This window comes from Tamandua tetradactyla, chromosome 6 (genome assembly GCF_023851605.1).
Source record: "Tamandua tetradactyla isolate mTamTet1 chromosome 6, mTamTet1.pri, whole genome shotgun sequence".
NCBI lineage: Eukaryota > Metazoa > Chordata > Mammalia > Pilosa > Myrmecophagidae > Tamandua > Tamandua tetradactyla.
Window position 1 is genome coordinate 39007857 of NC_135332.1, and position 20679 is coordinate 39028535.

General features: G+C 45.6%; 1 protein-coding gene and 1 long non-coding RNA gene across 7 annotated transcripts in view; one reads left to right on the forward strand and one right to left on the reverse strand.

Annotated features, from left to right (window-relative positions):
• LOC143687691 (uncharacterized) overlaps positions 1-3302 on the reverse strand; it is a 29462-nt gene extending 26160 nt beyond the window's left edge. The window contains exon 1 of one of the 2 annotated variants that reach the window (XR_013177646.1): positions 3007-3302. This is a non-coding gene — a long non-coding RNA (uncharacterized LOC143687691). Of the gene's footprint in view, positions 1-1697; positions 2005-3006 lie in introns of those variants that run through there. The other variant, XR_013177645.1, reaches the window with a different exon arrangement.
• DYNLL2 (dynein light chain LC8-type 2) lies at positions 2976-10966 on the forward strand. Of its 5 annotated transcripts, none has more exons than XM_077164894.1 (3): positions 2976-2996; positions 6859-6997; positions 8868-10966. In XM_077164894.1, the coding sequence occupies exons 2-3, from the start codon at positions 6866-6868 to the stop codon at positions 9003-9005; spliced, it is 270 nt and encodes an 89-aa protein (XP_077021009.1). In that variant the 5' UTR covers positions 2976-2996; positions 6859-6865; the 3' UTR covers positions 9006-10966. The 5 variants fall into 5 exon arrangements, with proteins under 5 accessions (XP_077021009.1, XP_077021012.1, XP_077021010.1 ...); XM_077164897.1 differs by lacking the exon at positions 2976-2996 and adding an exon at positions 3278-3371; XM_077164895.1 differs by lacking the exon at positions 2976-2996 and adding an exon at positions 3477-3711.
• The last annotated feature ends 9713 nt before the right edge of the window (positions 10967-20679 follow it).

The window sequence follows — 20679 nt, forward strand, 5'->3', positions numbered from 1 at the left end:
AGGAATGGAGATAAGGTGGATAAGAGATGGGTAAGAGAGAGGCACAAATCCAAGAGGGCTCCCAGGTTTCTGGCTTGGTGCCTGGGTGGAAAATGGAGCCGTGAACTGAGATAAATACCGGGAAGGGAACACATCTGGGAGGGAGATGCTGATGGCAGCTAACATTTATAAACCACTTATATGAACAAGGCACTGTGCCAGGAGTTTTTCATGCATTGTCTCATAACTCTATGAAGTAGGTATTATTATTATTCCTGATGTATCGATGAGGAAAATGAAACTTTGAGATGTTGACTAGCTTGGCTGGATGTGCGCAGCTGGCCGAGTGGGAGAAAGTGGTGAGAATCCAGCCATTCTGCCTCCAGGGCCTGTGCTGTGAACTGCCAGGCTGTACATGTGTGCACAGTCTGAAACTGTGCAATACGCACAATGGGGAGGTTTGGGCTTTAGTGGGGCCATCAGGGTTCAGATCATGGTAGAAACCATGAATGTGGATTAAACTACTTAAGTTGACCCCAGGCCTGCCCTCATTCTCTGCAGTGTCCAAAGCACAGTGGCCTGAGGAACACCGATGCTAAAGAAGATAGCCAGAGGGTAAGGGGACCCAAATGAGACAGAAACAGAAGCATTCTCTCTGATTTTTAAATCAGAAGACATGACTGTTATCTGGGTACCAGAAAACTGGGTGATTACGAACAGTGTAGTGGTATCAAATAAAAATGTCCACCAAGTTAAGTTGTCATAATTATTATAACCGTTATTATGTTGCATAGCTATTATCATAAACAGTAAGCATTTTACATAAATAGCAGTAATTAGTGTGGCACAAGTTTCCCAAACTGTGTCCTGTAGAACAGTTGTTCCTGGAGATGTTAATAAACGTTTAGATAAAAAGGGGCTTTGGAGTCAGATAAGTTTAGGGAATGCTAGTATAACTAAATAGAGAGCCATACCCCTGGTTTATACTAATTTCCCTCTTTTCTCTGTTAGGAGGCAATACAGTGTAATAATGGCTATGAGCGTAGGTCCTGGAAACAGGCTGGGGCTGAATCTTGCCACTGACAAGTTGGGTAATCCTGAGCAAGTTACTGAACTTTCCTAAACTGTATTTTCCTCATTCGCATGCAGAAATGGTTATATACTCATTTCAAAAGATTGTTTTTAAGACTAAATGCAATAACGCACTTAAAACACTTAGAACAGAGCTTAGATCAGAGTGAGGGCTCCATAAATGTTACTCTATCTATAAATCACATCATTCTTAATAAGTCTCCCTGATATCCTATAGGGTTTAATCCATGTCACTCATCTGCACACATACACTGATGCCCACATTTCTTAAAAGTCTTCTGACTTGGCTCTGATTCCCTCAAGTTGAAGTTCTCTGTGCTCCCATCCCTACCCCAACACAGCCCAGGATGGGAAATCACTAAGCTCTCACCCTACTTCACTTCAGGGAATAGGACTAGAGAGAGGGAGGATTTCAGCCCTTGCAGCATGGTGTTTAAAGGATCACTGCTAACTCATAATCAACTTTGTGCCCACTTGAAAAAGGCACACATCCTCTGGGTAGACACTAGCCTGAGCCAGGGCATGCTACTTGGCAAGTATTTTAGTGTCCAGTTGCCCCCCGTCCCCCTCCACCAGACGCCCTTGTGCAGTGAACAACTTGTACAACCACACATGGCAGTTCTGACCTTATGGTCCTAAGGAAGGGGCTGGAAGTTGATGATCATTAGAGAAACAGGTATTCAGACCCCTTCTCTCAGCAATTCATTAGACAACGTCCCCATAAGCCCTATGGAGATAAAACCCATTCTACCTCTTCTCCTTCCTTCTCCACATGTGCCCCACCCTCCATTCATTTCCATGTCAAAAGGCTGACATCAGAATACCCATAGTGTGAGCACATACCCCAGGTTTGCTCTGTTTCTCTGAAATCTTGAGGTTGGGAGATGACAAGAGATGGAGAAAGCAGTTGTGGGAAAGGGATGATTGTCCAGGTTTCTCTGACATAGAATGAGCACCAACTCTAACCACAGCATGCCAGGGCCAGAGCAAGTCTGGCTTCCTGATCATGGTTTGGGGCAGAGAAGGGAGAAAAATCGGAATGGGAGCTATTCCTGGCAGCTTCTTAATCTCCACCGTGTGGCCAAAATTCTTGGCTCTTAATAAGGACTCAGCCCCCATTTAGGTAGATACTTCCTACCTGATCTACCTATGATCAGGAAGCCAGACTTGCTCTGGCCCTGGCATGCTGTGCTTTCCTATATGAAACTGACTGGGAAGGGAAAAACAGACATTTCCTATTCTTTTCTGGGGGTGGTGGGCAGAGTGGAATTGGGGGTTAGGTGCATTCAATAGTGCACACACATTCACACACGTACACACTCCCAGAGATCGTCTCTTCAGCAGCCATAAGGACTGTGGCCTGGAAGCACCACTTTTCAGCCTAGAAGCCAAATCTAGGTCTGACCTGTGGTGATCCGGCAAGGGCACTCTACCTCTGTTCCCTTCTTTATAAAGTGTGGGTTATGAGGGGGTGATTTTTAAGGCTCCTCACAGCTCTGTTAGGCCATGGTTCATTTCCCTGGGGGGGGGGTGGTCTTTCTGGGGATCAAGTTCTGGGGGTCAAGTTCTGGTCCCAGCATAGGCAACCAGAAGTGATTCACTCTCCCCTCTATCCCAGAAAGACCCCAAGGTGGGTATCCGTGCAAGAATAGCAGAGGCCTGTGTACCAAAGACAAACCTTTCCCCTTACTATTTTGCTCGGTTGCTCTCGGAGAGAAGTACAGGTTGGGGCCCCAGCTGGGGGTTTAGGTCCCGTGGCCTTCAGGCTCAGAAACAAAAGGCTAACCTGGAAGGGGCCTTAACTCTCAGAATATTAGGGGAGGAGAGCCCCCGGGCTGTTTGTGCCTTTCCCTCTCCACAGGGCTGGCTGCTTCTCTCTCCGATAGAATGGGGAAGGAGGGATCCTGCGATCTCCTCCGAAACTGGTGATTTTACCTCCTTCCCTTTCCTTTCTCTAAGGTTGGGGTCTCCACACCTTCCCCAGCTGCTCCTGGATCTGAAATCTGCATCCTCCTTTCCTTTTTCTCCACGGGATTGGGTCTCCACGTTCCTCCTTCTCTTCCTCCCCTTGGGCCTGGCATTTTTAACTCCTTTTTAGGCCTGGACTCTCCTGCTCTGAGTGGAGGGGTCTGCATTCCTTTTTTCTCTTCTTAAGGCCACATCTCCCTCCCCCAACCTTTTTAGCTCCCCATCCCCGCCCCCTCCCTCAGCCCTGAGGCATTATGGGAGGAAACAAGATGTGGGGCGAGAGCAGCGCGGGGAGAAGCCCGCAGTGCGGGACCGGACGGGCGCAGCCAATGGTGAGGGCGGACGGCGGCGCGCGCGGCGGGGGGGCGGGGGCGGGGCGCTATTTCAGCCGGGGCCGCGCGCCGGCTGGGCTCAGCGACTGAGGGAGCCGAGCTGCGAGGCGCTGTCTCCGTACGGGCGGGCGGGCCGGCTGGCGCCAGGCGGAGCGCGGGCGGCCGGGGAGCTCGAAGGGCGGGTGGCGACGGCGGAGCGCGCGGCCCGGGGCTGCGGAGCCGGAGACCGCGGCAGCGGCGACTTCTGCCGGAGGAGTCGAGGGGACACCGCCCCTGCCCGCGCTCTGCCTCACGCCATCGCTGCTTCCCCGAGGCCCGGTGCGGACTCGCCTCCGTGAAGGTGAGCGGTGGGTGGGGGCGGCGGCCCCACGCATTCGGGGCTTAGCCGCGGTGTCCCTACGGCCTTCTTGCTCCCTGCGGCGTCCGGCAGGGGCCCCGGGGCCCGGAGCGGGGCTGGCCTCGCCGCCTTCAGCGGTGACGGTCGCAGCAGCGCTGCATGGCCTCGGCGCCCCTCCCTCCCGGCGCAGCTTCGGCTGCGCCAGGCTCTGCCCGCCCTACTCTCGTGGAGCGGCTGGAGGCCCCGAGGCTGTAGAGGTGCCGCTTCCCCTTCCTCTCGGGAGTCTCCCTGCGCTGCGTGGAGGCCTCTGGTGTTTGGGGCCGAGGGAGAGGGGGGTGGAGAGGGCTCTGGCGTGACGCGGCTCCTCCTGCCGCCGACACCCTCTGGGGCGTCCTTCCTGCAGCGAGGACGCTCAGTCACTCCGGCGCTTCTCCAGGCCTGGGTGGCCTGCGGACCAGGTCGGGTGAGAGATGGGGAGGAGAATGGCTTTTCATTCCCCGGTGCTGGACTTCGGGACTGCAGTTCTCTTGAGGATGAGCGATACGGCCCGGGTGGGTGGGGAATCGTATAAATGTGTGTGTGCCAGGGAGGGGGCACACGTTGGGAAAGTCCTTGTCATTCGGAGGCGTAGCCTATCTTGTCGAAAAACCGGGGATGAAGGACATGGAGCTGTCCTGGGGTGCCCTTTTCGTTTTTCTAAAGGGCCTCTGGCTCGTGACTCAGGTAGCTGGCCTGGGGCCCTCTGGCCATCCATCTAACCTAGAGGCTTTAGGTCCTTTTCTTTTCTTCCCAGGAGGTAGGTGCTAAGCTAGGCACCTCTCTGTCCTTTTCTCACTGATACTTTGGACAGGAGTGGCCAGGGCTGGGCCTCTGCTCTCTCAGGCGTCTGGGGGGCCAGGGGTGAAGAACTGTGGCATTGTAGTCACAAGACTTGCATTATATAACTGCAGGCTCTCTCCTGGAGAGTAAGATGGCTTTTAATTATTGTGACAAAGTTGTTCTTTTGGGCTTTGGGGATGAAGCAGTGGAGCAGGTGAGCTTACTGGGAAAACTGTACCAAATTCGTCCTTGTCTGTAACCAGTCCCCACCCCCACCCCTGGGTTTGTAAACAGTATGCCCTTCTGAGTGGTAACCTGGAATAGGCCACCAGGTGACACTAGCTTTTTTCACAGTTAAAGAGCCTTACAATATCAGAATATTCTTCCTGTGCTGCTGTTTGTACCTTTGCTGAAACACACTGAAGTAGTCCTGTTGATCTCATTTCAACTGTTGGTTTTTAAATGAAGAAACTGACTTGCCCAAGGTCATATCTTTAGGCCTTGAACGGGGTTTTCCTGACCTTTGCTCAGTACCTAGTGGTGCTTACAGCTTTCCTCTTGAGACTCTGACTTTTCCTCTCAGGCGTATGTCAGAGGGACCCCCGTCCTAGTATAGGGGCTGGAGGACTGGTCCACTAACCCTTAAACTCTGGCATCCTCTGCCAAAGTAGAACCAGCTCAGCTTAGCTTGACAGTGCCTGATGAAGTACCTTGGATGCAGTCAAGGACTGCCTGACTAGGGCTGGCATGTGCATTCGTTGCATCTGGTGAGGCTGAAAAAGTAGTCGTGAGTTCTGCTTTCCCTTTCAGTCCTTCCAGCACATAGGCTGCTATGGGAGACATGTTGCCCTGGAACAATACTGGGAACCATTCCTTGAGCAAGCAGACACCTTTCTAGCTTTGTCTCAGAGCTGGGATGAGACTGTCGTTTGTCCACTGGGCTGGATCATGGGTGGGCGGTTATTGTTGCTGCCCTGTTTGATGGGAGTGTGTATGGTCAGTGACAGAAAGCAGGATTTTGAGTTCATCCCTTCTGCTCCTGCAAAGCACTTCACATGCTTTAGACTGCTGGGCAGGTCTTGGCCAGCCTTCTTGGGATTCTTCTCTTCACAGGGACCATGTGGGGTCTACCTCAGAACTGTGGTTGTTATAGGACAAATGCCTTGGCCCGAATAGCAGGACCCTGAAACATGGCTGTTAAAGTACCTTGCTTTATAGTAATTTTTATTTTATTTTTACCTCTATTACCATGTTTCTCTCAATTCTCTGTTTTTATTTAGGGGAAAGAGGGCTTCATCATTCCTGTGAGATGAATAACATATTCATCCCTAGCCTTGGTTCACCTAGTAAGTTGGTAATATTTGAATGAATGAATGAATAAATTTGACATGAGGAAACAAAGATCCAGGGAAATGACAAATCAGTGTTGGAGATGGGTCCAAAATCTAGGACTTTAAAATTTAAAGAATGAACACTGTAGTGAGGAGACCAGGGAACCAGAGGGAAAGGATGGAACAGAGACTTGATGGGATGTGTGACTGGCCAAAACTGACGCTGCCATGGTCAGTATATAAACAACTGAGCATGGCTGTGTTCCTGTAAAATTTTATTTACAAAAATAGGTGGTGGGCTGAATTTGACCTAGTTTGCCAACCTCTGCATAGACAATCCGTGTTTGCAGGTGCTCTCAGATAACCTTATAACAATCCCTATCAGATAGGAAGCTGTCTTCATTACTAAAATGGAAATATTCAAGAGCAGAAAGGTTAAGTGATTGTCCAAGACCACCCAGTTCAAAGTCAGGACCAGAATTCAGACCTACTGATTTCTAGTCCATTTTCTTTCCACTTTGATAACAATAATGTAATAATGTTTGTTTTATCAGGGCCTTATTGTGTTTAGGTATTGTATCATTTGGTTTATCCTCAGGATAAGCCTGTGATCTCCATTTTGTAGATGAGGACATAGAAGCAAAAAGAAAGTAAGAAGCTTGCCTAAGGACAATTCTAGAAGATGATAATTGTAATATCATCTTGGCTATTAGTGCTGTTCAGAATATCAGAAATAAATACATTTAGAGCTGGAAAATCCTCAATTTCAGATGATAAAAACCATACTAAATATGTCAGTTTTATTGTTTGCTCTGTATTTTTCAGGGGTGGGGATTTAAGAGCTCTCTCTGCTATAAGGCACGCCAGTGCCTCATGTCTGTGTTTTCTGTTTCCCTTGCCTCCTGCATTTCTCTCCTACTGAGGCCCACACCCAGCAGCTAATGTTCATTGCCCAGCATAAGGGGCTGACTGTCAGCCTCACCTCTTGTTCTTTCTGCAGTGTCACGATGTCTGACCGGAAGGCAGTGATCAAGAACGCAGACATGTCTGAGGACATGCAACAGGATGCTGTTGACTGCGCCACGCAGGCCATGGAGAAGTACAACATAGAGAAGGACATTGCTGCCTATATCAAGAAGGTGAGCTGAGAGAGCCATGGCTGGTGGCCAGGGCTGGGGATGGGCAACTGAGCTTGCTCCAGGGAGGGCTGGAGCTGGGGACATAGCAAAGCAGGTATATCCCATGCAAACAAGACCCTAGAACTTGAAAAGCGGCAACTTAGGGGTGATTCTTTCTTGGCAAAGCATTCACCTTAGGAATTCTTAATAAGAGCTCTGTTGTGTGTATATATATATTAACAGATAATTACATGACTGCAAGTCCTCCCGAGGGAAGGATGAGGCTATGCGAAGAAGCTTCAGGATAAAGTATAAATGGCCAAAAATCAGAACTATCCAAAATAAAGACCAAGGGTATTGGAATGAAATAATACAAGATCGTATTTCTTTCTCTCAAAAAATAGTTAAAAGTACTGCATCATCTTCTTCTCCCTATATATATATATAAATCTTTTCTTTAATGGATGAGCAGTAGTTGGGACAATAGATTTGGTCCCTGAAAAATTCCTCAGTGAATGGCAAATAGGTCTGATTAACACAGTGAGGAAGCAACTGAGTTGGAAGTGAAACCTAGGTCCCTGATTCCATTTAGGACCCTTATCCATTGAAGGCACAGTCCCAGTCTTGATATTCTCAGCTCTGGCATCCCAGGAAAGATGCATGACAGCAGTAGCAGTCTGGTGCATATAAGTGGTAGGATTTTCCTCCATTTTATAGACTGCTTTCCTACCAAATGTATGGAACAAGTATCAGAGACTCTCGAGTCCTGGGAAGCTGTGTGTGTGGAGTCAAGAACCAGTGTGGCTGCGGGTGCCAGCTTCTTGCTGAATGAGGGCCTTGCCCTGTCTAGCAAGACTCCAGCATCATGGATTCTCAGAACTTGAAGAATCCTTAGGTTATCTGGGTCCAGCTTTCTCATTTTGTTGGTGGGAAAGTTACCCTGGGAAGCGGCTATGGTTCTCCTACATCATACAAAGTGTTGAGCCCGGACTGAAGCTGGGCTTGGTAACCTGAGCCACTGTCTCCTAACAGCTCTTAGAGTTATATGGTATGGGGGCTGTGAGGAAACTAAACAAGTTGTGTATGACCACCTGGGTGGCCAGAGCCCCAAGGATGGTGGCAACATTGGGTTCCATAGTGGGGAGAGAGGATTGCTGTCCTTGCATGGATCAGAATTGATCCATCTGTTTGCTGCTGTGTCCCATCCACAGGGTGGCCGGGAGCTGCCTGTCTGATTAGATCACAAGGATTTCCTGGCTGGTTTAGATGCTAAACTTTTGCCCCTGAGAGAAGTGAGGGAGTTGCCTTGATTTCATGGCTGATGTCCTTGTTCTGGAGTCTGCAGCCCACACATAGCTAGCATATAGAAATGCCTTTAGCCTTTACTTAAACAGAATTTCTTTCTGGTACTTTTGAGATTTGTTCTCTGTTTTGCTGAAGTGCCCTAGTTTTTGGCATTTTGGAAATGCTGGTTTAGTAATGGGGGAGGCTTGCTCCCCATTTGTACTCATGCTGTTAATGTTGGAGTGGTCTTTTATTCCACTGACCTCTGATTCCCTTGCTGAGAAATCACAGAATGGGTTAGTGGTGGTATGAACAGGTGGGCTAACTAGTGGAAGAAGAAATGATTGGGGTATGAAAAGAGGCTCAGTGAAGAGAAATAATGGAGGCTTTGTGGTGTTACATTATTAATGAAGGGGAGGAATGTCCTAGCCAGCCTTAGAACCTGAGCTACTGCGGTCTGGGGAGCTGGGGCCATGAGCTAGGGGGTGGGGTGAGGGTGATAACCAAACTTGTATTGGTGCTGGACTTGCAGGGAGAGACTCCATTCTGATTTCTGCCCTCCAGCTGCTCTCATCACCTTTCTTCTCCCCTTTCATTCTTCTTTTAGGAATTTGACAAGAAATACAATCCTACCTGGCATTGTATCGTGGGCCGAAATTTTGGCAGCTACGTCACACATGAGACAAAGCACTTCATCTATTTTTACTTGGGTCAAGTTGCAATCCTCCTCTTCAAATCAGGCTAGGTGGCCATGGTGAAGGCGTCAGTGGCGGTGGCGGCAGCGATGGCAGGCAGGCGGCGTTGCTGGGACTGTTTTGCACTCGGGGCCAGCACCAGGATGTCCTCTCCAATGGCTGTGCTACTGCATGGACTGTATACTCGATTTCATGTGTATGTCGCAGTAAACAAAACCAAACTTCTTTCTGTTTAGTTGCCTGGGGAAGAAGGCTGCTTTATGTTTGATTTTCAAGACTTCAAAAAATTTTTTTTGGTTGTATTGCACTAGGAAATCTCTCCCCACCCCTCCCTTTTCTCTTTCTCTCCCTATACAAAATAAAAAGCCCTTAACAAAGCCTGTGAAAGGCTTTGAGAAGGGCTGAGGAAAAGAAATAGGTCTCTGGAGGTGGAACTAAAACTGTGCAGCTGCCTCTTCCTGGTGGCGGATGCTGCTTTAGGAGGGCCAGGGAGTCTGTGCAGGGACAGTGTTAGGGTTGGCAAGGAGAGAGGGATAGGAAGGAGGGTGGGGGAATTGATTTAGTACCAGGGAGAATATTCCACTGAACTGTGATTCTGCGGCTTGGGGCAAGGATGGGTTGGGGGAGGAGGGTGGATTCTTTAAGGGGCCTTGAGACGTGTTTGTCTATGGTGTGTGGGAGTGGGGAGCAGACTTGTCTTGCTGTCTTTGTCAGAAGAGTTTCTAAGTAAGGGCTGTGTCTTTGTGGATTACCTTCTTTTATTCTTGCTCCGAGTGCTCATGCTAGAAGGATGTTGGGGGTAGGATTAGCTTGATTTTTCTCTTTGCATACTCTCTTCTCCCCTCCTGTCTGCTCCCTGCTTAGCCCTCAGTTTTCTCATTCCTCTGGAGTTTTCCTAGAGCAGCCCCTGTTAGTTGGCTGGCAAGGGAATTTCTGGTGACTAGTTCTTTAGTTAGGTTTTAGCAATCAAACCAAATCAATGTCTCCCTTGATTTGCCTCTTTGTTTATGTTTATGTGTGTGTATGTATGTGTGGTTTGATGCAGGGGAGGGGGAGGGGCAGGACAGTGGAATCTCTAGGGTATTATAGGTAGGTAGGGGGCATAGTTAGTTCTAAGTGCCCTTTATGTTAAAAACCTCTGGAGGTATCTGTTTTGAAGGTGAAGTGCCATCTGGCCCAGATACTCAGCCCTATGGCCGTATGCTCCCTCGGAGAGCTTTAAGAGGACAACCAAGGAGGAAATGGCAGTGTTGCCATCTGCCCTGGAGCTGGGAAATTGACTTGGTGGACATCTCCAGCCACTGGTGGGAGGTGGGGATAGAAGTGACAAAGGGCTGAGAGGAGCTTTGGGGAAACTTTGGAAGAGGTCAGTCTTTCAGTGATGAAACCATCTGTCTGAAGATGGAGCACAGTGGCAAGTGGGGGCAGATTCCTAGGATAATACTGGGGAAATCTTGTTGTTAAAGCAGGGATGGGATGGAGTTTGGGGAGAAGATGGGGATCATTGCTGATTGAGCTGCTGATTCTTGTGAATCACATCAAAAGTCTCATGTGTAGGCTAACACTGTTGGTGGGGGAGGCCCAGCTCATTCATCCCCTCCCCCCACCCCGCCCACCCGCCCAAGTCCTTTGTTGAAGATGGTGGGGAGGCAGGAGAATGCCCTCTCCCCAGTCCCTTAGTGTGTGCCGAGTTTTCTTTTCAGTGCTTGGGGTAGAGGGTGGGGACTGTGGTGGTGAGTGAGTTCCCTGTGTGTATCAAACCTACCCTCAGTGGGTGTTGTCTGTGGCAGATTGAGTGCTTGAATTTAGCTTTAGTCTCGTTTTGTTTTTAAATGGATGTCTAAATCTGTGTTTCTTCCTGCCCTCCCAGACTTGTGTGGCCAGTTGGAAATGTCTGGTTTGTTTTCATCTCTCTCTCATTTCTGGAGCAGGGGCTGAGACCCCGCCATATCTCCTATGCTCTGCATCCATGCCTCTTTTGGACATTAAAGGTCGATTGATGCATTTCTGAGCTGTTGGGGTTTCTTTGGGTTAAAGGGGTTGGTCTGGTGGCAGTGATGCCTGCCACACAGTGGGTGGGGATGGGGGCTGTCTAGGATGAAGTAGAATGGAGTCTAAAAAGGTAGATCCAGGCACAGAAATATCGATTGGTTGTAGGGACTAGGCTTCGGCCCCTTAAATTGGTTAGAAGTCTAACCAGTAACTCTGGTTCCTGCCTCCCTTAGCATGATGGCCAGGTGAGTCATTTTTGGAGTCTTGATTATATTAGGCACTGTCTTCCAGTTGTAACAGTCTTCCCAGCCTGGCCAACACTTGTAGCCCTCCTACTCCCCATTCTAGGCTTCCCTGAGGGCTGGAGATTGTGTCTGTTAGCTAAGTCCTTCTCTGGCCATTCAGAAATGAAAGAACTGGAGTCTTCAGTCTTCAGAGCAGAGGAGGCCTTTTAGTGGCCCTCGGTTGTACCACTTGGCCCTACCAACCCCGTACCCAGAGAAGTCAGCAGTGCCAAAACTGTTCTGAAAGGATCTACCACATCTGATGCTCAGCCATTGGTGTCTGGACTTGTAGCCACAATCTTTGTGGAGCTTTTAGGGGACAGAGAGGCTTTGTCCGTATTTTTCTTGTCACTTGTTCTCTCTTGTATGCTTGCTCCTATGATGCTGCACACACAGGGAATGAGACAGGCAAAGAAAAAGTTTTTTGCTTCCATGGAGCATACATTCTAATGGATGGAACAGACAAGAAGCATTGATAAGCTTTTCCAACAGTGATAGGTACTATCAAGAATAAACTGGGCAGTGAGCTACTGAGTGTTGGAGGTAGGTGGATAGGGTTCCTTTAGATAGGAAGTTGGATGACTCTTAGAGATAGGGTTCCACCTTGGAGGGCAGTGAGGTCCTGAGGGAGCAAGAACCCCAACTTCAATTCTTTCCTTTGCTGGTGCAAGTATTTTGATCGAGCTAGGCCCTTAGGGGAGGAGAGTGAGGCTACAGTCCATGTCTCATTTGGGATTGGTATCTCTAGGGCCAAAATTCACCCTTTTCCTGCCCTAATGGGAGAGGCAATCCAGGTGGCAACTACAGACAAATTCCTGCACAGGTAGGTGGCACAGTGCTCATCTGGGGGGCTAATCCTGAACGGTCTGCTGGAGGATGTCTTCACCCTGCGGGGCCCAAGAAGGAAGGGATGAGAGCATGGGTTATAGAAAAATTAAGACTTGCTCCAGGCCACTGGCCCTACTGATATGCCCTGCCCTCACTCTGCTGTGGGATGAGGTGGAGAAGTAGCTGTGAAAGGCAGATGGGTATTGTAGCTTAGACGAATGCAACCATAACCTGAACCCTCATGACCAGGCAGAGAGGGAGTGAGTTGGTCGACATCAATGCCCCCCTCTTATCACGTTCTCCAGGCTTCTGGAACCCAACCAAAAGGCAAATAGTAAGGCTGACTCAGGGATATAATCTGTAGGGGTCAAACTCATCTCAGTGAATGGAGCAGGAAAGAGAAGAGTGGGGAATGAATCTAAGGGGGGGGTGGGCAAGTGGAGAATAGCAAGCATGGCAAGAAATTGCCTGTTGCCATGATGCTGTCTGTCTGTCCCTTTAACTATGGTATTCTTTAGCCTAGATGTATGGTGTGGCTGTTTTACCTAAACTAGCCTCTCATTTCCTTCAGGTCTTTGCTCAAATATCCTCTCATCAAAGGGGTTTTCTCCTGACATCATGTATGAAGTAGCACCTCTTCCCTGTCACTTATCAACCTCACCCAGTTTAATTTTGCACAGTGCACCTATCAACATCTGACATTTTTCACTGAACTCCCGTAACTAGAACATAAGCTTCCCGAGAGCAGATATTTTTTGTTTTGCTCACTGTTTTAACTCCAAACACACAGATCAGTGCCATTCTTGTACTGAATATATGATTAATGTTGATTGATCAAATAAAAATGAAGAGAGCGAGCAAGTGTGGGCACTCCTGCCCCAGCCTGTCCTTTCCTGAAGAAACTCCTGCCTTTGGTTTGACTTCGTCATGTTGCCCAAGCGCTGTGTTTTCCTTGAAATGAGAGAGTGGTCACTCCTGGAGTGTATTCAAGCCTCGGCCCCCCTTGCTTGCCAGCTGTGGAAGAATGAAATAGTATTATTCATAAAGGGCATTTTATTTTTAAAGCATTTTCAGTTTATGTCAGTGAAATCTCAGAGCACCTGCCTGAGCTAGAGCCAGCAGTCATTAGCCACATTTTTGGGTAAGCAAACTGAACTAGAAAGGGTGAGCAACTTGGCTAAAATCCGTGTGGCTGGTAGCACAACTGTGACGAGAGCCCAAGCACTGTGACGTGGGCTTACCCATGTGGGTTTGACAGCAGTGTTCTCACTGATACTCCTTGAGATGTAAGCCCAGCTCTTTAAGTATAGGAATGAATCCCTGTTTCCACTGATGTTCCCTCTCCTGGGTTAATAAGGGGGGGGAGGAAAATTCCTCATCCTTCCTCCCTCCTCCTGTCCTCTAATAAGGATTGAGTAGCAGCCCCTTCCTCCTTGAGGCCTCATGGAGGAAGGGTAATACTTGTTCTGGATATAGAAGAGAGAGCAGACTCTGGGAATTCTGACCTCTTAAGACCTCCCCTGAGGTCTAAAGGCACAGTCTCTTCACTGTTCTCCTAATAAGGAGCAGCTTTTCACTTGTCAGAGAGGTCTGATGTACCTGTATCAATATCTTTGTGGTAGATGTGCGCCTGATGACCACATCAATGTTCCTGCAAACTCCTCCCTACAAACTGCTGCTGTATCAATATAGAGAGGTTCATAAGGAAAGATCATAGGGTATCAGCAGAACCCCAGGTCCCCATGAACTTTTCTCCCTCACTCTGTCCAAACAAAGTTGTGCAGTGTTTGTGGTGAGACTGCTGGACATTGCTGGCTTGGTCTCTAGAGAGGAGCCAGATATGCAAAGACTGTGTTAGTTTGGGCAGAACCCAGGATCTGCAATCAGAAGACTTGGGATGTGTCCCAGTAACAGCATTTACCTATGTATGAACTTGGGCAAGTTGCTTGAGCCCTCTGAGCCTCAATTTCTTCATCTGTAAAGTGAGAACAATACGTCTTTTCCTTAAACAGTTGTTATGAAGATCAACTGACATGTATACAAGAGTGCTTTGAAATTGAAAAGGTATGATGTAGATGATAAAGTTAATGATTTCTAGGTTAGTGACAATAAAGCTTGGGGATAGAACAAAGAATTCTGGCAAGTCAGGCCCCCCAAATGTCCCTCTCCATCTTGTTGTACCATTATGTTCCTCCTGCCAAGTTTCACCCATATTGTAGGGAGGAAGTTAAGGACCAACAGGGAAAGAGACCCAAGGGCACATGGGTGGCTTGGGACAATTAGGATGTAGAAACTAGTTTTCTGAGTCCCAGGCCAGGATTGCTTCTAGTTTGAGGTGGCAGAGGGAGCTAATTTGTTGGTGTTGAATCACCTGTTGAACTCTGAAGTGCCCTGTACTTGGTGGTTATGTACAATTTGATGTTTTTTAGTCCCTACAGAGAATTGTGCAGCCATATACAGTATCTTATCTAATCCCAGAATATTTTCATCACCCCTAACGGAACCCTGTACCCATTAGCAGGTCATCCTCCATTCCCTCTTCCCCTAACCCCTGGCAATCACTGATCTGTCTCTATGAATTTGCTTATTCTGGATATTTCATATAAATGGAATAATACAATATGTGGCTTTTGTGTCTGGCTTCTTTAACTTAGGAATGTTTGCAAGGTTCAACTGTGTTGTAGTGTTTATAGTACTTGATTCCTTTTTTCTAGTCAAATAATGTTCCAGTGTATAGATATACAACATTTTATTCATCTGTTGATAGACATCTGGGTTGTTTCCACTTTGGGGCTGTTATGAGTAATGCTGCTATGAACATTCTTGCACAGGTTTGTGTGTGGACATATGTTTTCAATTCTTTTGGGGATTTATTTATTTATTTATGAATTAATTCTGTTGATAGAAAACAGGCAGAATCTAGAGACACCCCAGGCCAAAGCACCTTTCTAAGGCAGAAGCCGGCAAATCCTGAAGTATAAGGGAGGGCAGAGGGAATCAGCTGACTCTGCCTTGCCAGGGGGTGCAGTCCTTGTCCCCAGGTTACCGGAGCAGCTGAGAAGCCTAGGACGTCGCAGCCTCCAAGACCAACTGCAGCACCCTTCACCGGCCTCTCACCTTCACTCCAACCTCCAGGATTGCTTTGACATTCTTTTGCTGTCCAGGTCCGGGAACCAGCCCAGGTTCTTGGCGACAGAGTGGTGGTTATGGCAGCTGAGGCAGGGTGCAATGACCAACGCCCCGGTGGGAGGCCTACTTGGAGATACGTATGGAGGACTGGGTCCCACAGACCTGGCGGTTGTAGACCAGCTGGTGGTGCGCCGCCTCCATGCCGCCAGGCCCAAGCCCACCACCTCCGTCTTCTCCGACCTCCATAGCTGACTCAGGCGGGCTCCGGCGGCTGCTCATCTTACCAGGACTGGCACAGCTCTCTTTTATTTCTTAATGTCAATTGACTTTTCTGTATTTTAAATTTAGATTGCAGTTGACACAATTTTTCTGTATAGGGCCAGATAATAAATATCTTAGGCTTTGTGGGGCATATGGTGTCTGCCCAACGACTCAATTCTGCCATTGTAGTGTGAAAGGCAATATGTAAATGAATGAACAAGGAAGGCTGTATTCCAGCATGCCTTGGAAAATGTAATGGGCCAGATAACTCCTGTAGACCATAGTTTGCTAACCTCTAATCTAGGTGATACACATGATTCAATATTCCATAGGCACAAAAAGTGAAAACTCTGTCTCTTAGTCACTGGATTTCCCTTCCTAAAAGCAATGAATGTTAGAGATTTTGTGTCCCCTTTCAGAGATAATTGTTTTGAGGATGTTTTTAGATGGCTGTGTAATATTTTAATGTACTGCAGATAGTTTAATAAACATGAAAAAAGACTAACATATCTGAAGGTGTGCCCTGAAAAGAACACTGTTCTATGAGTGCAGCCCTGACTTGCCCAATTGACTTCTCATTTGAACTCTGAATTTGCCCAGGTATTTCGGAGTAATATCCAATGAATATAATGGGCAATCCCTTTTGGATAAAAATTAAGATGGTTTGTGTTCCATCAGAGAAACAGAACTGAGAGGATTAACACACACACGTATGTATAAGCATATATGTGTAGATAAAGAGATAAGAATATAGCTGTAGATAGAGATGCATTGCAAGTCTGAAAAGCTATAGGGAAGGCTGTCAGGAAGGGCAAGCCGGGAACTCAGGCAGATTCTGGCACTGCAGTTCCAATGTAGAATTTCTTCTTGCTCAGAGAAATCTGGTTTGTTTTTATGGCTTTTTAGCTGATTGGATCATGCCCACCTGGCTTATCTAGGATCTCCTTTACGTAATGCCACCCGATTGTAATGTTAATCATACACCCAAAATACCTTTACAGCAACACGTAGATTAGTGTTTGAGTAACTGGGTACTATAGCCTAGCCAAACTGACCATCACAGTTTATAAACTGGCTGAGAAGATTATTCTTTTTCTAAGATGGATCCAAACGTGTTCAAAGAGGCAAGTGGTTTTTTTATTTATTTACTTTATTGTATAATATATATACAAAGCAAAGAAAGAAAAAAGCAATAGTTTTCAAAGCAGTCTTCAACAAGTAGTTACAGGACAGATTCCAGAGTTTGTCATGGGCTACCATACCATCCTCTGAGATTTTTCCTTTTAGCTGCTCTAGAATATAGGAGACTAGAAGGAATAATATTTTTTATCATCACGATTGACTTTTCTTTTTTGTGAAAAATAACATATACAAAAACACAATAAATTTTCAAGTACAGCACAAGAATTAGTTGTAGAACAGATTTCAGAGTTTGGTATGGGTTATAATTCCACAATTTTAGGTTTTTACTTCTAGCTGCTCAGATACTGGAGACTAAAAGAAATAACAATTTAATGACTCAGCAACCATGCAAGTAGTTTTTAATAACAGTTTTATTGAAATATAATTGACATACAATAAATTGTACATATTTGAAGAATATAAATTGATGTTTTGATATCTGAATACATCACAATCAAGCTAAGTTTCCATCACACACGAAAGTTTCCTTATGAGCCTTTGTAATCCCTCCCTTCCCTTTCCTCACCTTCCTCCCAGCCCCCTCCATAGGCACTGATACACTTTCTGTCACTACAGATTAATTTTCGTTTTCCAGAATTTTATATAAATAGAATCATTCAGTGTGTCCTTTTTTTTTGGAGGCATCTGGCTTCTTTCACTCAACAAATTATTTTGAGATTCCTCCATCTTGTTCATTTGTGTATTATAGTTTATTCATGTTCATTGCTGTATAGTATTCCATTGTATAGATATATTCAAGTGTATTTATCCATTCCTCAATTTAGGGATATTTGAATTTCCAGATTGGAAATTATGAGTAAAGATGCTATAACTATTTGTGTGCAGGTTTTGTATATATATAGTTTTATTTTATTTGGGTAAATAATGAGTGGTATTGCTGGATCTCATGATAAGTGTATGTTTAACTTTATAGGAAACTGCTAGACTGTGTTCTTTATATATTTAAATTACAAAAAGATCTTGAAAGCAGTCTTCAAACCAATATCCTACAAAACACATTTTTTTTTTCTTTTTTGTACAGCAGTAAGAGTACAAAACAATACATTTCAAAGCACATCACACCATTTAGTTATAGAACAGATTTCAGAGTTTGGTATGGGTTACAGTTGCACAATTTTAGGTTTTCACTTATAGCTGCTCTAAGATACTGGAGGCTAAAGGAAATATCAATATAATGATTCAGCAATCATACTCATTTATTAAACCGTACGTTTGTTAAAACCCGCCATCACCTTTGATCTTCTCCCACTCTTTAGGGGTATTTGGCCTATGCCCAATGTAACTTTTCATGTTGGAAGGGGCTGTTGATAATATGGGATCGGGGGATGGAACTAGTTGATGTTCTGGAGAGTCTGGCCTCTATGCATTTCAGAACTTATCTGGTCCAGGAACCCATCTGGAGGTTGTAGGTTTCTGGGCAGTTACCCTAGTGCATGGAACCTTTGTAGAATCTTATATAATGCCCTAGGTGTTCTTTAGGATGGGCAGAAAATTTAGGCTCTGGACAAAATAAACCTTTCATCCTTTGGTCTCTCTAGATGAGGTTCTAAAATACAGACAATTACTTCCTTACCCCTATGTATTAGTTAGGGTTCTCTAGAGAAACAGAATCAACAGGGAACACTTGCAAATATAAAATTTATGAAAGTGTCTCACGTGACCGTAGGAACGCAGAGTCCAAAATCCACAGGGCAGGCTGCGAAGCCGATGACTCCAATGGATGGCTTGGATGAACTCCACAGGAGAGGCTCACCAGTCAAAGCAGGAATGGAACCTGTCTCCTCTGAGTCCTCCTTAAAAGGCTTCCCATGATTACATTTAGCATCACTAATTGCAGAAGACACTTCCCTTTGGCTGATTACAAATGGAATCAGCTGTGGATGTAGCTGATGCGCTCATGACCTAATCCTATGAAATGTCCTCATTGCAACAGACAGGCCAGCGCTTGCCCGATCAGATGAACAGGTACCACAACTTGGCCAAGTTGACACCTGTCCCTAACCATGACACCCTATATTCTGAATTACCTTAATCCCGACCTGATAGGTTTTTTTCTTATCTCTAAATACCAAGTTATACATATATAAAACAGCCTCTCAAAATCCAGAAATAACAGTTACTACTCTGAACTAAATGTGACTGCTATAAGAGCTTACACTCTAGGCCCCTGTTTTCTTATAAGTATTTTCTAAATGAGATCATACAGTAATTGCCCTTTTGTTTCTGGTTTATTTTGCCTCACCAAATGTCCTGCTGGTTCATTCACAATGTTGCATGCCTCACAACTTTGTTCCTCTTTGTAGCCACACAATATTTGATCATATGTATATACCATCCTCCAATCTACTTCTCAGTGCATCCTTCAGCCACCTCTATTCATTGGGCATCATGTATAATGTCCAAAATCAACAGTTGATCAACACTCTCAATTTTAGATAATTTCGTTGTTCCCAAGAGAAAGATTACTAATAAACACACCCTTACCAAATAGAAAATCTAAACAGGGGTTTAACTCTTGTCCCTCCTTCTGTTATATATCCCTGCTGTTGCTGTGCTACTATTGATGTTTTCCTGTTAAACATGGCCCATAGTATGCAATAACATTTTTCCCCCATACCCTGAATTTATATACTCTTTGTACAAGATTCATACCTATGCAGTAGTTCATGCAAGAACTTATTTATATCTGTAGTGTTAATCGGTGGGACACATGGGTCTATACAACCCCTTTCAATCATGTTCACCTTCAATATGGTAACATTATTTATCAACCCACCAGTGAACCATCACTACTCTATTCCTTTACATTTGAGTTCAGTGCCATTAGCTAACCATCTCTGTGTATCTCTAGGTCCCCTATATTCTGTATTATAAGCCTCTGATTTTACCTTTACCATGGCCATAAAAGTGGACTCATACAGTGTCTATCCATTTGTGTCTGGCTTATTTCACTCAATATTATGTCCTCAGGCACATCCATCTTGGCATGTGGTTCAAGATGTCATTTCATCTTACTGCTGCATAATATTTCATCATGTATATATATATATATACCACATTTTGTTAATCCACTGTTCTATTGATAGGCACTTGAATTGTTTCCATCTTTTGGTGATTGTGAATAATGTTGCTATGAACATTGGTGTGCAAATGTCTGTTTGTGTCATTGCTTTCAGCTCTTCTGGGTATATACTGAATAGTGGTATTGCCCGGTCATAGGGCAACTCGATATTTAATTTCCTAAGAAACTGCCAAATTATCTTCCATATCAGCTTGTACCATTATACATGCCCACCAGCATTGCAGAAGTGTCCCAATTTTTCCACATCCTCCCCAATATTTGTAGTTTCCTGTTTGTTTAATAACAGCCATTCTTACAGGTGTGAGATTGCCTGTCTTTTTTGGGGTTATTTTCTTGTTGCTGAGTTTTAAGAGATCTTTATAAGTTCAGAATTCCTTTGTCAAATATATGATTTCCGAATATTTTCTCCCAACCCATGGCTTGTCTTCTGTAGGTCAAAGGGAAAAAAATGTAATTGATGGAGCCCAGTTTATTTTTTCTCTTCTTGAACTATTCTGTTAGTGTTGTATCTGAGAACACTTTTCATAACCCAAGGTAACAAAGGTTTCCTCCTATGTTTTTTTTCCCTAAAACTTTTAGTTTTATATTCTACATTTGGATCTGTGCTCCATTTGAAGTTAACTTTTGTTTATGGTGTGAGGTATAGATCAAGGTTCATTTGTTCCTCTCCCTCCCTTCTTCTCTCTCTCCTTCCTTTCTTTTCTTTCTTTCCCTCTTTCCCTCAGCCAGGAATGAGGAGAAGGGTGGGCACAGAGGCAGAGCCTTGGCACTTGCCCCAGCTGACAGAGTAACCTCAGGCCACTCTGCCTATGCTGGAGGACAGAAATAAACATGCACTGCTTCACCCCTTAATATACATATACCTCCGTTAGGGTACCAGCACTTTGCTTGTGGTATAGGGTTATATAAATGCTAGTTATACAATATATAGCTAATAACTATTTT

Bases quoted from the DNA above. Each gene is read 5' to 3' on its own strand.
- DYNLL2 (XM_077164894.1), top strand. From the start codon at position 6,866: ATGTCTGACCGGAAGGCAGTGATCAAGAACGCAGACATGTCTGAGGAC. The intron at 6,998-8,867 runs GTGAGCTGAGAG...TTCTTCTTTTAG, and splicing joins TTGCTGCCTATATCAAGAAG to GAATTTGACAAGAAATACAA.